This window comes from Lepus europaeus, chromosome 1 (genome assembly GCF_033115175.1).
Source record: "Lepus europaeus isolate LE1 chromosome 1, mLepTim1.pri, whole genome shotgun sequence".
Classification (NCBI taxonomy): Eukaryota; Metazoa; Chordata; class Mammalia; order Lagomorpha; family Leporidae; genus Lepus; species Lepus europaeus.
In genome coordinates this window covers 93,794,437-93,807,548 of record NC_084827.1, presented here as the reverse complement: position 1 = coordinate 93,807,548, position 13,112 = coordinate 93,794,437, and the positions used below count along the sequence as shown (strand labels likewise).

Genomic DNA, 13,112 nt, shown 5'->3' with positions numbered 1-13,112 from the left:
CAGAGAGGTAGAGAGAGAGAGAGAGAGAGAGAGAGAGAGAGAGAGAGGTCTTCCATCTGCTGGAACAGCCAGAGCTGCGCCAATCCAAAGGCAGGAGCCAGGATCTTCTTCCTGGTCTCCCACATTGGTGCAGGGGCCTAAGGACTTGGGCCATTTTTACTGCTTTCCCAGGCCACAGCAGAGAGCTGGATTGGAAAAGAAGCAGCTGGGACTAGAATCGGTGTCCATATGGGATGCCGGCGCCTCAGAACAGGACTTTAACCCACTGTGCCACGGTGCCGGCCCTCTATCTTAGTTTTTAAATTAAGCAATTTTTCCATTACCAAGAGGAAGATAAGATTTCTATGTCATATACTTTGATGTTCAATGAAAAGTAAATGTAATTGTCAAAAATAAGAAAATAAAGTCAACATAAAATGGTAAACGTTTTAAATATACTTGGTTAATGTATGGATAAGGCATAAAAATATTGTAGGCTTTTACTGATACAATTATAATTGGGCAGTTTTTAGTAGAAATTAAAAACTCATTCTATTTTCTGACTATGAAATTTCTGACTAGATTATACACATAATCTAAATAAATAAATGAAAAGCAAAACAAAAGGAGTACAACCAACCAACCAAATAAACAAAAATGCCTAAAACTTTTAGCAGGGTCAACTCTAGGCTTGAATTGGTCTGGCTTCAGTGACTCCTGTTACTCATATTGGGATTTCACCTTTGAAGGTACTTTCTGTTCATCTCCAGGAGTCAAAGATTTCTATTTTCTTAAGGATGTTTACTCTCTTTTTTTAACACACAAAGTTCTCAGGTCTTAGTGAAGATAAGAAAAATGCTCTTTAATTAAAAAAAAAAAAAAAAAAGAGGAGGGATGCCTTTGATGGTTTTTAGCAATTGAGACAGTGGGGCATTATGCTAGGAGTAATTCCTATAAGCGGGCAATCAATGAATTTTTCTGTTTGTACTCTTTGTAATGAGCTTTATGTTTGTGACTGTGTGTTGCAGATCTTGTACAAAGCTAAAGGAGAAGATGTAAAACACAAATATACCATGAGTCCTGATCTTCCTCAGTTCCTCCAGGCCAAGTGCAATGCTTACAATTTAAGTGATGTAAGTCTTCTGATGCTGTGGGGAATCCAGACGTGACATAACAGAATGGATGCCTAGAGTAGGATGGTGCCTTCACAATTATTGTGCTCAACTTCTTGCATAGCCCCCCATCGCCAGTATCCCATGAGGATGGTTCTTCACCTCTTCGGCCCTTTGAAGCATAGGACAGCTCTAAAAGGAACAGTATTCTTTATGTTGAGCTCACCATCTCTTCTGCTAATACTTATACTAAGTTTTCCTAGTTTTGCACATGGGGGTGGTTATTATCCTCCAGAAAAGTAAAAATAAATGAAATTCTCTTCATTTTTCCTTTTTTAAACAGACCTAAAAATTTAAAGGTGACCACCAGGTTCTCTCCTGACTTTCCTTTCACAAGACTGAATAACTTTATTTTCTCTAGTTGGCCCTCTTCAGTATCTACCTTCAGTATGTACCCGAACCAGATTTGGGTGAACAGTCAGTGCAGAGTCCAGTCATTGCATGTGATGTACATAGTACGAGTTTGCTAATGTGATTTCCTAGAATAGCATGTGCCAGAGGGGATTTCTTCAGCTTATATCTGGAAAAGAAGGAATTAATCCCAGCAGTCGAGGAATCACTTTTTCTGATCAGTACCCAACATGCTGACACAGTTTTGGTTTTTCCATCCCAGGTCTGCTACAAACGGGACTGGCATGATTTAATAGCCAAGGGCAACAATGTGCTGGGCGATGCTATTCCCATCACTGCGGCCAAGTCATCAAGAAACATTGCCAGCGACGTGAGTAAACATTTTAGGTGAAATCTGGGTGATTGCCTTTTTAAAAAGTAATCAAATATGTGCTTGTTCAAATTGATGCCTGATTGAATTAATGGCATTCCAATTCTCCATGCATTATTGTTTTGAAAACCTGTCACTCTTTCAAATTTCTGTGATTCTTTTCAGTTGACCCCACTTGGTAGAGCTGTCATAAATCTGACAGCGGCTTTCTCTCTTGATTCATAGCCCAAATTACCTTCACTGACACATTTCCCTGACAGCCCACATTTATTTGCAGTGCCAACACCCTGACACTAACACATTAGATTCAAATGACTGCCTCTGTTATAATTATATTAAGACAATTGGAAAGATGTTCTACAAAGTGTGCAAATTATTATAAACCAAGTGGGAAAAATCTATGTTAAAAATAGAATTTTGATTCCTGTAAATTGATGCCCATTTCATCTGTGATTTAAAAAAAAAAAAAGGTGCACTTACACTTCTTATCTTTGAAAAAAAAATTTGAAAAAGCATGCATGCTTTGCAGAGTTCTTAGTTACATACTACTCCAGGGGGCTACAATCTTGGTTTGAGAAAAGTGAAAAATCAACTAACCATGTCTTCAGACCACATTGGAGATAAGCGTGTTAAGAATTCTACAGTTTTCCTTCTCGGGATAGTACTGAAGTCTTCCTCAGAGGTTTGCATGTAATGTATGTTACTATGCAAAACACTCATTTAAGGAGAAAGTGAAAGAATAGTTAATCCCTTTTTTAAAGCGCTTACACAGTGTTCTTTCTATCGTGCCTAGAAATTGATTGATAATCCTTTCAATTGTTAAATCCCTGTTCATGAATTGATGCTTCAACTACGCAAGCTGAGTGTCTTGCAGGGTTTAAGTACACTTAAATTTTCTTGCATAAAAACTGAAGTATTGGCCTACTGCAGGGTAGCTCAGTCTTTTCATTCCTGATCCAGCACTGCAAGATATTGGACAGCAGAGCTTTTGTGGTTCTGTTTTTACTGACAAGAAAGCCCAGAGCAGTCCCTGCCCTTGCTCTTGCTTCTTAACTTGGTTGCAGGTGCTCCAGCAGGAAGCTTGGAGAGCAGCTGCTGAAACCTGGGATGGGTGAAGGCTCAGCTAGTTAGTTGATAGGAAATTACACATGGGATTAGGAAAAGTCATATCCTTATGACACCAAGAAAAACAGATCTTATATTTGGTGTGTGCTATGTTCATATTAAGTGGTAAAATTTAGTTGATTTTAAGTTGCACAAATAAATCATCTGTAGGACTCAGCAAAGAAAAGAAACTGGCCTAGTATTTATTAGGATACTTCAATGAAACCCAGCAGTGTTTGAAATAAATATTTTCACTCCATGCTTTCTGGAAGGGGACATGGTTTGCATTTCTGGTATACTCTTTTAGAAAGTCACAGTAGTTCTGAGAACCTTTCTGCGTTAATAGAATTGTTGCTCTCAATGTTAGCAGTGGCGAGGGCTTTGCTCACAGGATTCTGTCTCTGCAGTATAAATACAAGGAAGCTTATGAGAAGGCAAAAGGAAAGCACGTGGGTTTCAGAAGCCTCCAGGATGATCCCAAGCTGGTCCATTACATGAATGTGGCAAAGATGCAGTCCGATCGTGAATACAAAAAGAACTATGAGAACACCAAAACCAGCTACCATACCCCCAGAGACATGGTTAGCATTACAGCTGCAAAGATGGCCCAGGATGTGGCCACCAATGTCAACTACAAACAGCCAATCCATCACTACACATACCTTCCTGATGCCGTGAGTCTCGAGCACGCGAAGAATGTGAATCAAATTCAGAGTGATGTAAGTACACATAACACAACGCACCGAGGTGTTGGTCCTTAAAAGATGATCATCTCTCTGTGTTATGAGAATTCTGAATGCAGTGAGATGGTTGAAAAACGTGCATTAGAATAAACATCCACTATTGAAAGATGGCCAAAAGGCATGGTAGGCAAGCTCGCTGTACTTATCATAATCACTGACATTGTCTTTATTAATTTATGGATGAAAGATTAAACCGTGTTCCACTAACTGTGTAAGCTACCTTGATTCTCAACAAGGAGAAATAAGTGCTGCTTGTGGGGCTGCTTTAATGGTGACAGTTATGTGAACATATATGCAAAATAGGAGAACTCCTTTTTTTCTGAATTCAGGAAGTTTTTATTTATTTTTTTCTTTTGCAGTGTGACTTCAAGTCACACTGTCACCCATATAAATCTAAGTAATGTGTCGTCTAAAACGTTCAGGAAAGGTTTGGTGCTCACAGCCTGATTGATGGGGAACTGCACTGGGAGATGTTTAGCATTCAGGGCACTTCCTTCTGCAGGAGCTGGGTTTCTCTAAGAATTGTCCTCTCTGAAGGGAGGACATGGTATTCATTTGGTGCTAAATGAAAATCGCTCCCCCTGAGATCAGGAGTAGCTTTAAGTGAACAATATGGGTGAAATTCAGAGTTTTGGAGTCTTCAATGAAATCAAAAGGAAAGTCCAATTTATTGTCAAAAGAGTCCACTTTTTTTTTAAGCAGTACCTGTGGAAATGTGTGAGCTAAATTCCCTTCTGTGTTGTGTAATGCACCTGACAACAGAACTGCCTTTTTCTTATTCCCAAAGTCCAGGTAATGAACTCTGGCAGACAGTCAGGTGCAAGCATGCTGAAAAGAGTTGCCCATTGTTTCCCTTGGACAGAATTGCTGATCTCAGAAACAGCCCTTGAATATTCTCTTGCACACCTCTTCAATTGAGTTTACTCTTTTACAGAATGTGTATAAGGATGAGTATAACAACTTCTTCAAGGGCATTGGATGGATCCCCATTGGTTCTCTGGAGGTTGAGAAGGTCAAGAAGGCAGGCGATGCATTAAATGAGAAGAAATATCGACAGCATCCAGACACCATCAAGTTCACAAGTGTGCCTGATTCCATGGGCATGGTTTTGGCGCAGCATAACACAAAGCAACTGAGTGATGTAAGTGGTTTCCCTTCCAATGGATTTGTCCATGAGAACTCCCTTGTGATCACGCCACTCACCTTCCTAATTCAATACGTGAGGATGCATCAATGTTAGAAAATGAACTGCTTTCACCAGTATAAGAAAATTGTGCTTTCAAAGCAACTTGGAACTTGAACATAGGGAAAACAGGGAGAGGTGGTTTCAAATTTGCTGTATTTTCTGAATGTGAGTTGTAAGCACACTCTACCCATTGTTCAAGTGAAATGACATTATTACTGTTATCATCTGTCTGAACTGCAAAACAAGCTATTTAGTGCTCTGCATTTCATTAGTTCTCCCTGGCGATACAGGGAATGGGCAGAATGTCCCTAACCCCTGTTCTGAGAGGCGCTCTTTGAATAAGGTCTCTGGGGAGGAGAGGAGTGGTTTATTTGCAACCATCTGAGGTCTCATTTCTGAGAACAAGACCCTTCTTCCGCAGTCAGAGGCTGATGACGATGCTCAGCGCCTCGTCTCATTTGGTAGCTTCAGAGTTCTGCTGAAATGCCTCTGCCAGAGAGAGAGAAATAAGCAGAACAGCAAAGGAAGGCAGGCTTCCTCTGTTTTTCACCTCCGATTGTAGAAGAACGGGAGCACTTTGCTAGTCTCAGATTTGAGAATTGTCTGGATTTTATTTTTCAGGATAGTTTCTTTCTCTCCTGCTTAAAGATTAATTCTATTGTAGTGGTAGTAAGCGGTCAAAATTCTTTTATTTTATGCTGAGGTAGGAGTTACTTCTCATGGCATTTTTTCAGTTAGCTAGGAAAACTGCCCGCTCACTGTATTAAGTGCTCCTCATCCCGGTGAATGCCACCAGTTATCTACCCAGTTTCTCCAGTCGCAAACTTGGCGGCCAGCAGCGACCCCTCCCTGCGTGTATCCCAAATGCAGCGCGTTGCTGAGTCAACTTGCTAGCTGGCTCTCTGTCACTATGTTGGCATGCTTCTTTCAGCTGTTGCCAATCCTAGTTCCTCCTGGCTTCTGTGTTCATATGGATGACTGGTGGCCCATTTTTTCTTATTACCAAGTACTTTATGAGACCAAAATATTGCCAACAGCTTACATGTTCAACCATTTAGGATTGGCTAATCAATTCGTTTGTTCAGCGAATACTATCATGCACCCCACCCTGGTGCCTGTCTGAGGATCTGTTTTGGGGAGTATTCTCCTCAGCCTCCTCTAAATACACAGTCTGACCCCATGTAGAAGGCACAAGTTTGTGAACTGATCTTCCCCCGAAGCCCAGCGTTGACATCCTAGAACCTGTGGGTTTCACTTTAAAAAGTGTAATTAACGTTTCAATTGTAATCTAGGCATCCTCGAAGTTAATCTGGCAACCAGGGTGTCTCAGCACCAACTGGCGGAGTGCCCCAGGGGTCGCTGTGTGCACATGTGTGATGGGCATAGAGGTGGTCTCCAAACAGAATCGGTGGCGGACGCTGGTGTGTGCTGGCAGCAGCGTCCATGCTGGGGCTGCAGGAGATGCGGGTGCTTGGAGCAGGTCAGGGGGAGCGCTCTGATGGCCATGACTTGTGAGACTCCTGTGCTGTGGGGGTTGCTTTCCTTCTGCTCAGCCAGTGGTGGGATTGGGAAGTGATTTTGCCTCCCTTCTCCTCCCCCTCCCTCCCACCTCTCCAGTCCCTCAAGGCAGCCTCATCATTTTCAGCCTCAGGGACCTGAAGGCTCTACCCCCGCCTGGACCTCTCCCACTTCTCCAAGGTTGAACATAAATGTTACCCTCGAGAGAGCCTCTAGTGATCAAACTTATTTCACTGCTGCAATTATTCTGTTTATAACACATCGTGAATGTCATCACAAATAGTGGGTAGCATATACATTTCTTGTCTTTCTCCTTGACTATAAGCTCCAAGAGGGTAGAGCTGCCCTTTTCACTGTCACTCACAGAATGTAGCAGCCTGCCTGGCCCCCAGTGCTGCCCAGCAAACTCTGGTGGAGTGAGGACATGGCTGTGTTTACTAGAAGCCCCTCCTGTGTCACTGGGATATGGAAAACTCAAGTGATTACCTCCTTATTCTAGGACTGGGTGTTTGATGAAGCTCACACTAGGCCAGCTAACGGTACTGGTGTGCTGCCTCTTTTGTTTACAGTTGAACTACAAGGTGGAGGGGGAGAAAGTGAAACACAAGTACACCATGGACCCTGAAGTGCCTCAATTCATTCAAGCCAGAGTCAACGCCCTCAACATAAGTGATGTGAGTATCCGGCCAGTGCCAGCCTGTAGCGGTGTACATGCACCTGTCAGCTTCCCGTGTGAGTGGAGCAAACTGAGGATGGCTCCCGTGAGTCTCCCTGTTAGACCCTCATGATGCAACGTGAAATGAGCGGCCACCATAAAATTCTGCTTAATGCAAACTTGAACAGCTGGTGGGCTCTGACTTTTTAGTGGGTTGTAGTCACAGTAGGTTGTGTCATATTTTGTAAAAAGTGGAACAAAATGAGATAAACAAGATCAGAAAATCCAGGAGAATATTGTCAGTAGTAAGGATAACTATTGCTTTACACAACTTTTTGTTTCTGTTGTTTTTTAACACTTCTCAAAAAAGCATAATTTTCTTCAGAAACTTGTTTTTTTAAGTATAAATGATCTCTCTTTGGTAGTGTAGACACCCGATTGGTGATGATTTTTAAATCCAAGATTGTGAATTGATTCCCTTAAAAAGTACTAAATTGTAATTTTGAAACATTATCAAATCTGGATCAAATTGTTTATTCTTAAAAGATGACTTAGTCATTCTTCCCAACATTTTTAGGTCCTATTTTGACCCCACATATACATTTTTGGGTACTCATTTTTATGCTATTAGTTTCACTTTAAAAATTTTATAAGTAATGTTTAAGAATTATGATAAATAAAGCTGGGTGGTAAATACCACATCCAAATTTTTTTATTGTGGTGTTCATATCTTTCTATAGGTTTGATATGTTCATTACAAAAAAATTTCAAAAATTGTGTATTAGAGAAATGTGTATTATAGAAAAGTTAAAAATGAGGAAATTATGAAGAATGAAATTTATTATTTCACTTTTGAAGCTTTACCTCTCTGTTTCTTTGTTATGCAATCATATACATTTTTCACTCAGTTTATATTATACTGCATATACAATTTTCTGATATTTTTTAAAAAGAATCTGATAGATACCAAAGGGATGAGCCAGTAGTTCTGATTTTATGCATTGTTTTAATAGAGAGGGATATGTTATGACATGTTCTATAAGAAACATTTTTTGTATCATTTTTCCTTTCTCTTTTTTAAAGATTTATTTTTTACTTGTTTGAAAGGCAGAGTTAGAGAGGGGGAGACAGAGTGGGAAAGAGATCTTCCACCCAGCCACTGGTTCATTCCCAAAATGGTCATAAAGGTCTGGGCTGGACCAGACTGAAGCCAGGAACCAGGAGTGTCTTCTGAGTCTCCCATGTGGGTACGGGGGCCCAAGGACTTGGGCCATCTTCCACTGCTTTCCCAGGCACGTTAGCAGGGAGCTGGTTTGGAAGTGGAACAACTGGGAATTGTACCGGCACCCATATGGGATGCCAGCATTGCAGGCAGCAGCCTTACCCACTGTGCCACAATGCCAGCCCCTTCTTTTTTAATGATGTCAAATAATAAAAGAACATTTCCTGTTTTTGAAGGCTCACTATAAAGCAGACTGGAAGAAAACCCTTGCTAAGGGCTATGATTTGAGACCAGATGCCATTCCCATTGTTGCTGCGAAGAGTTCAAGGAATATTGCTAGTGACGTAAGTCTAATTTGAAAGCAGTGAACTACATCTGTGTATACTTTTAAAATATGTATATGGTGCATAGGACCATATGATCCACATAAGCAGAAAAATAAACTATAATAGGAAAAGACTGGATTTTTTGAATGTAAGTTCACTTAAAGCCTTTAAAACTCAATACAGTGTACAAAAAATCATTTAAAAACTATAATATTTGGAACTCTCAGTATAATTGCTATGAACTTAAAAACTACTTTTGATTTGGATTTTATCAAAAAAAAGTATTGGCATACAAAAATATCACTAAATTAAAAAGTCTCCAAAACAAAAAAAAATTAAAAATAAACAAAATAAAAAAACAAACAAAAGTCTCCAAGTATTTTTAAAATATATAGAGTTTAAATTTTATAACTTCTACAAAGAAAAGCTCTGGTAAAATATGGAAAACTAGGGAGAATTTTACATTAAAGAATTTACATTAATTTTACATTAAAGAATTTTACATTACATTTTCTTTAAAGATTTATTTATTTGAAAGGCAGAGAGGGAGAGAGCATAAGCTCATCTGTCCACTAGTTCACTTCCCAAATGGCCACAATGGCCAGTGCTGGCCCAGGCTGAATCCAGGAGTCAGGAGCTCCAACCAGGTCTCTCATGTGGGTGGTAGAAGTCCACATGCTTGGGCTGTGTTCTGCTGCCTTCTCAGGCACATTAGTAGGGAGTTGGACTAGAAGCAGAGCAGCATCCCAAGTGGCAGCTCAACCTGCTGCAGCACTATGCTGGCCCCATAGAAGAGAATTTTTAAAAAAGATTTATTTATTTGAAAGGCACAGAGTCACAGAGACAGAGAGTGAGACCAAGAGAAAGAGAGCACTTCTATCTGCTGGTTCACTCCCCAAATGGCCACAATGGCCAGGGCTGGCCCAGGCTGAACCCAGAGGCCAGAAATTCCATCTGGGTCTCCACATGGGTAGCAGGGGCCATCATCCACTGCCTTCCCAGGTGCATTAACAGGAAGCTGGATCAGAAGTGGAGCAGCCAGGACTCAAACTGGCACTCTAATATGGGCATCATAAGCAGTAGCTTTATCCTTTTTTACCACAACATGCCAGTCCCTGAAAAAGAGGATGTAGATAATTAATTACTTTTCTATGAATTAAGTTATATATTTTCTATCCGAATTGATGTAATAACCTGACAGACTAAAAACTCATTCATTTCAAATCTTATACACCAATTTATATTAAAGTGTGTTAAAAATTTACTCATGATTATGCAAAGTTTATTAGATAATGTAAATAAAAAATAGAAAAAAGCTAATATATCAGGTGCTCAATAAATAAACTTTTCAGTAACCTTTGAATATATTCAAAGAATCTACTTATGAACAATCTAGATTTAAACTACAAATTATTCTATTCTTAATTATCACCAGAGCAGATATAAAGACCATTCACCAGAAGTATTTTGCTAGTTGTTTATTTTAAAGTGTTTTTAAAAGCCTAGATGTTGCATAGACACACACTGAATTTTTTTATTTTGCTCACTCTGTTATATAAATTATCTATCTCAAACTTCTACCCTAAAAAGTCTATCTACCCTTTTCTTTCCAATAGTACAAATATAAGGAGGCCTATGAAAAAGCCAAAGGCAAGCAAATTGGATTTCTCAGTCTTCAGGATGATCCTAAACTGGTTCACTACATGAATGTGGCCAAAATACAGTCAGATCGCGAGTACAAAAAGGGCTATGAAGCCAGCAAGACCAGGTACCACACACCTTTGGATATGCTCAGTGTGACCGCTGCCAAGAAGTCTCAGGAGGTTGCAACCAACGCCAACTACAAACAGCCCTTCCACAACTACACTCTCCTGCCGGATGCCTTGCCTGTGGAGCACTCCAGGAACGCCATGCAGATCCAGAGCGATGTAGGTCCCAGGCAGCAGCTGGCAGCACCGTGAGGGATCCCTTTCTTGTGGGTGGGAAGGAAGAGCAGGAAACACTCCATCCTACCCCTAGCTGGGCTCACTGTAATTACAGCTCTCCTCCAGAACCTGGAGTTCTAGGGTTCACTCATCTGAACTATATAGGTAGCTTTGCTGATGCTTTTATAACTACATTTATTTTTTTAAGGATTTTATTTATTTATTTGAGTGGTAGAGTTACAGTGAGAGGGAGAGACAGAGAGAAAGGTCTTCCATCCACTGGTTCACTCCCCTAATGGCTGTAGTGGCCAGAGCTGTGCCGATCTGAGCGAGAAACCAGATGCCTCCTCTGGGTCTCCCATGTGAGTGCAGGGGCCCTAGGACTTGGGCCATCTTCCACTGCCCTCCCAGGCCATAGCAGAGAGCCAGATTGGAAGAAGAGCAGCCAGGACTAGAACCAGCGCCCATATGGGATTCCAGAGCCGCAGGTGGAGGATTAACCTACTGAGCCACGGTGCCAGCCCCTATAATTATATTTAAAACCTTGGATATTAGGCCCAACACATGATATACCTATGAAAAATTAAGAGGCTTAAATAGATGATATATAATTTCCAGTGCAAAATCTGTAAACTTTTCCTTTCTTTTCCTCAGGAAAGTTAAATTTTTAAAGGAATTGTTGAGTCGGGATTTCCTCTTAAAAATCACAATGAATGCAATGATTTTTATAATTCTTTTATTCCCTAAAAGATGGTGGGAGTAAATAGCAGGTTATCCCCCCTCCCCTTTTGGCTTCTCGATGCTAGGGACTCTTTCTGAAATAACAATGTCTCCTTTTTGTTGTAAAGAACCTCTATAAATCTGACTTCACCAGCTGGATGAAAGGGATTGGCTGGATCCCAATACAGTCCCTGGAGGTGGAGAAGGCAAAGAAAGCAGGAGAGATTCTCAGTGAGAAGAGGTACCGCCAGCACCCTGAGAAGCTGAAGTTCACATACGCCATGGACACCATGGAGCAGGCGCTTAACAAGACTAACAAACTGAATATGGACAAGGTGAGAGCTTGGCTGTTGGCCTCCGAGAACTCACATGGTCCTCGGGCCATGGAGCCTGGCAGGACCTCTACAATATTCAGGAGTTGTTTTCTTTCTAATGGTTGTAGTGGTGGTGGGAGAGCAACTCTGTCTAGGCTTCCATCTGTGTTGCTGTCTCCCATTCTCTCTGTTCCTCTCTGCCTGTCTTCCTCTCTTTCTTTCTCTCACTGTCATTTTGCTCCTTAGGCTATCTCTCAGTGTCGTATTAAGGATCCAACAAGGCTGGGGCAAGATGTCATCTGTTGCTTCAGTAGATGAGGGTTCCTTTGATGACTTTTTTCCATTGTGTATTCAGGTCACTCCGGCCCACTTCTTGCCCTCTTATCCTGCTGTAAGATCATGTACCTCACCTTCTCATTGCAGAGGCTGTACACTGAGAAATGGAACAAAGACAAGACCACCATACACGTCATGCCCGATACTCCAGATATCCTGCTCTCCAGAGTAAACCAAATCACCATGAGTGATGTAAGTATAGAATAACAGCCATAAGTGTGGAGAGAGAAGCTGGAAGCTTCTGTAGGACTCGGGGAACATTCATTTGCTTGTCAACCACTTTGAAATCAGGATCTGCATTCTCACCCAAATAACAACAAGTTGGTTGTGTTTGTATCTCATCGTTTAGAAACTGTACAGAGCTGGATGGGAAGAGGAGAAGAAGAAGGGCTACGATCTGAGGCCTGATGCCATCTCCATAAAGGCTGCCAAAGCTTCTAGAGACATTGCCAGTGATGTAAGTGCTTCCACGGGGCCTTCTTCAGGCTGAAGAAGTGAGAACGAATGAGCCAAGCTTGTGTGTTCTGAGGAGCTGCAGTCAGCTCCATTGAGTGTCAGTGGGAACACCATCCCACGTAACATACAAGATACCTCCCTTTTGTTCATTATTTAACATAAAAAATGGGGCAGGCATTTGGCTAAGAGGTTAAGATGCCTGTGTCCTTTTTCAGAGTGCCCGAGTTGCATTCCTAGCTCCAATAAGCTTGATTGCAGCTTAATGTAGTCCCTGGAAGGCAGTCATGATGTCTCAAACAATTGGGCTCCTACCACCCCCATGAGAGATCTGGATTGAGTTCCTGGCTCCCAGTTTTGACCACTACAGGCATTTGGGGAGTGAACCAGCAGATGGGTCTCTCTATCTCAAATAAATAAATTAAAAATTTTAAAGAGTCTTGTTATAAATAAGTAGCTCCTGGAGTATCTGACTCATTTATAGATAATTCTAAGCAGACATAAGGATGCAACCTACATGTTTTACCCAGGAAACCATGGCCAGGCTCTTTCCTGACTTTAAAAATACATGTGAGATAGGCCGGCGCCTTGGCTCAACAGGCTAATCCTCCGCCTAGCGGCGCCGGCACACCGGATTCTAGTCCCGGTTGGGGCGCCGGATTCTGTCCCGGTTGCCCCTCTTCCAGGCCAGCTCTCTGCTGTGGCCTGGGAAGGCAGTGGAGGATGGCCCAAGTGCTT

At 41.5% G+C, this 13,112-nt stretch overlaps 1 protein-coding gene across 1 annotated transcript in view; it reads left to right on the top strand.

The window, feature by feature from the left end:
- Positions 1 to 13,112, top strand: part of NEB (nebulin) — a 221,607-nt gene that overhangs the window by 53,393 nt on the left and 155,102 nt on the right. Inside the window, exons 33-42 of the mRNA XM_062186689.1 lie at positions 1,008 to 1,112; positions 1,765 to 1,872; positions 3,384 to 3,695; positions 4,654 to 4,860; positions 6,993 to 7,097; positions 8,537 to 8,644; positions 10,243 to 10,554; positions 11,400 to 11,606; positions 12,009 to 12,113; positions 12,271 to 12,378. Of these exons, the coding sequence (XP_062042673.1) occupies positions 1,008 to 1,112; positions 1,765 to 1,872; positions 3,384 to 3,695; positions 4,654 to 4,860; positions 6,993 to 7,097; positions 8,537 to 8,644; positions 10,243 to 10,554; positions 11,400 to 11,606; positions 12,009 to 12,113; positions 12,271 to 12,378 (1,677 nt within the window). The remainder of the gene's footprint in view (positions 1 to 1,007; positions 1,113 to 1,764; positions 1,873 to 3,383; positions 3,696 to 4,653; positions 4,861 to 6,992; positions 7,098 to 8,536; positions 8,645 to 10,242; positions 10,555 to 11,399; positions 11,607 to 12,008; positions 12,114 to 12,270; positions 12,379 to 13,112) is intronic.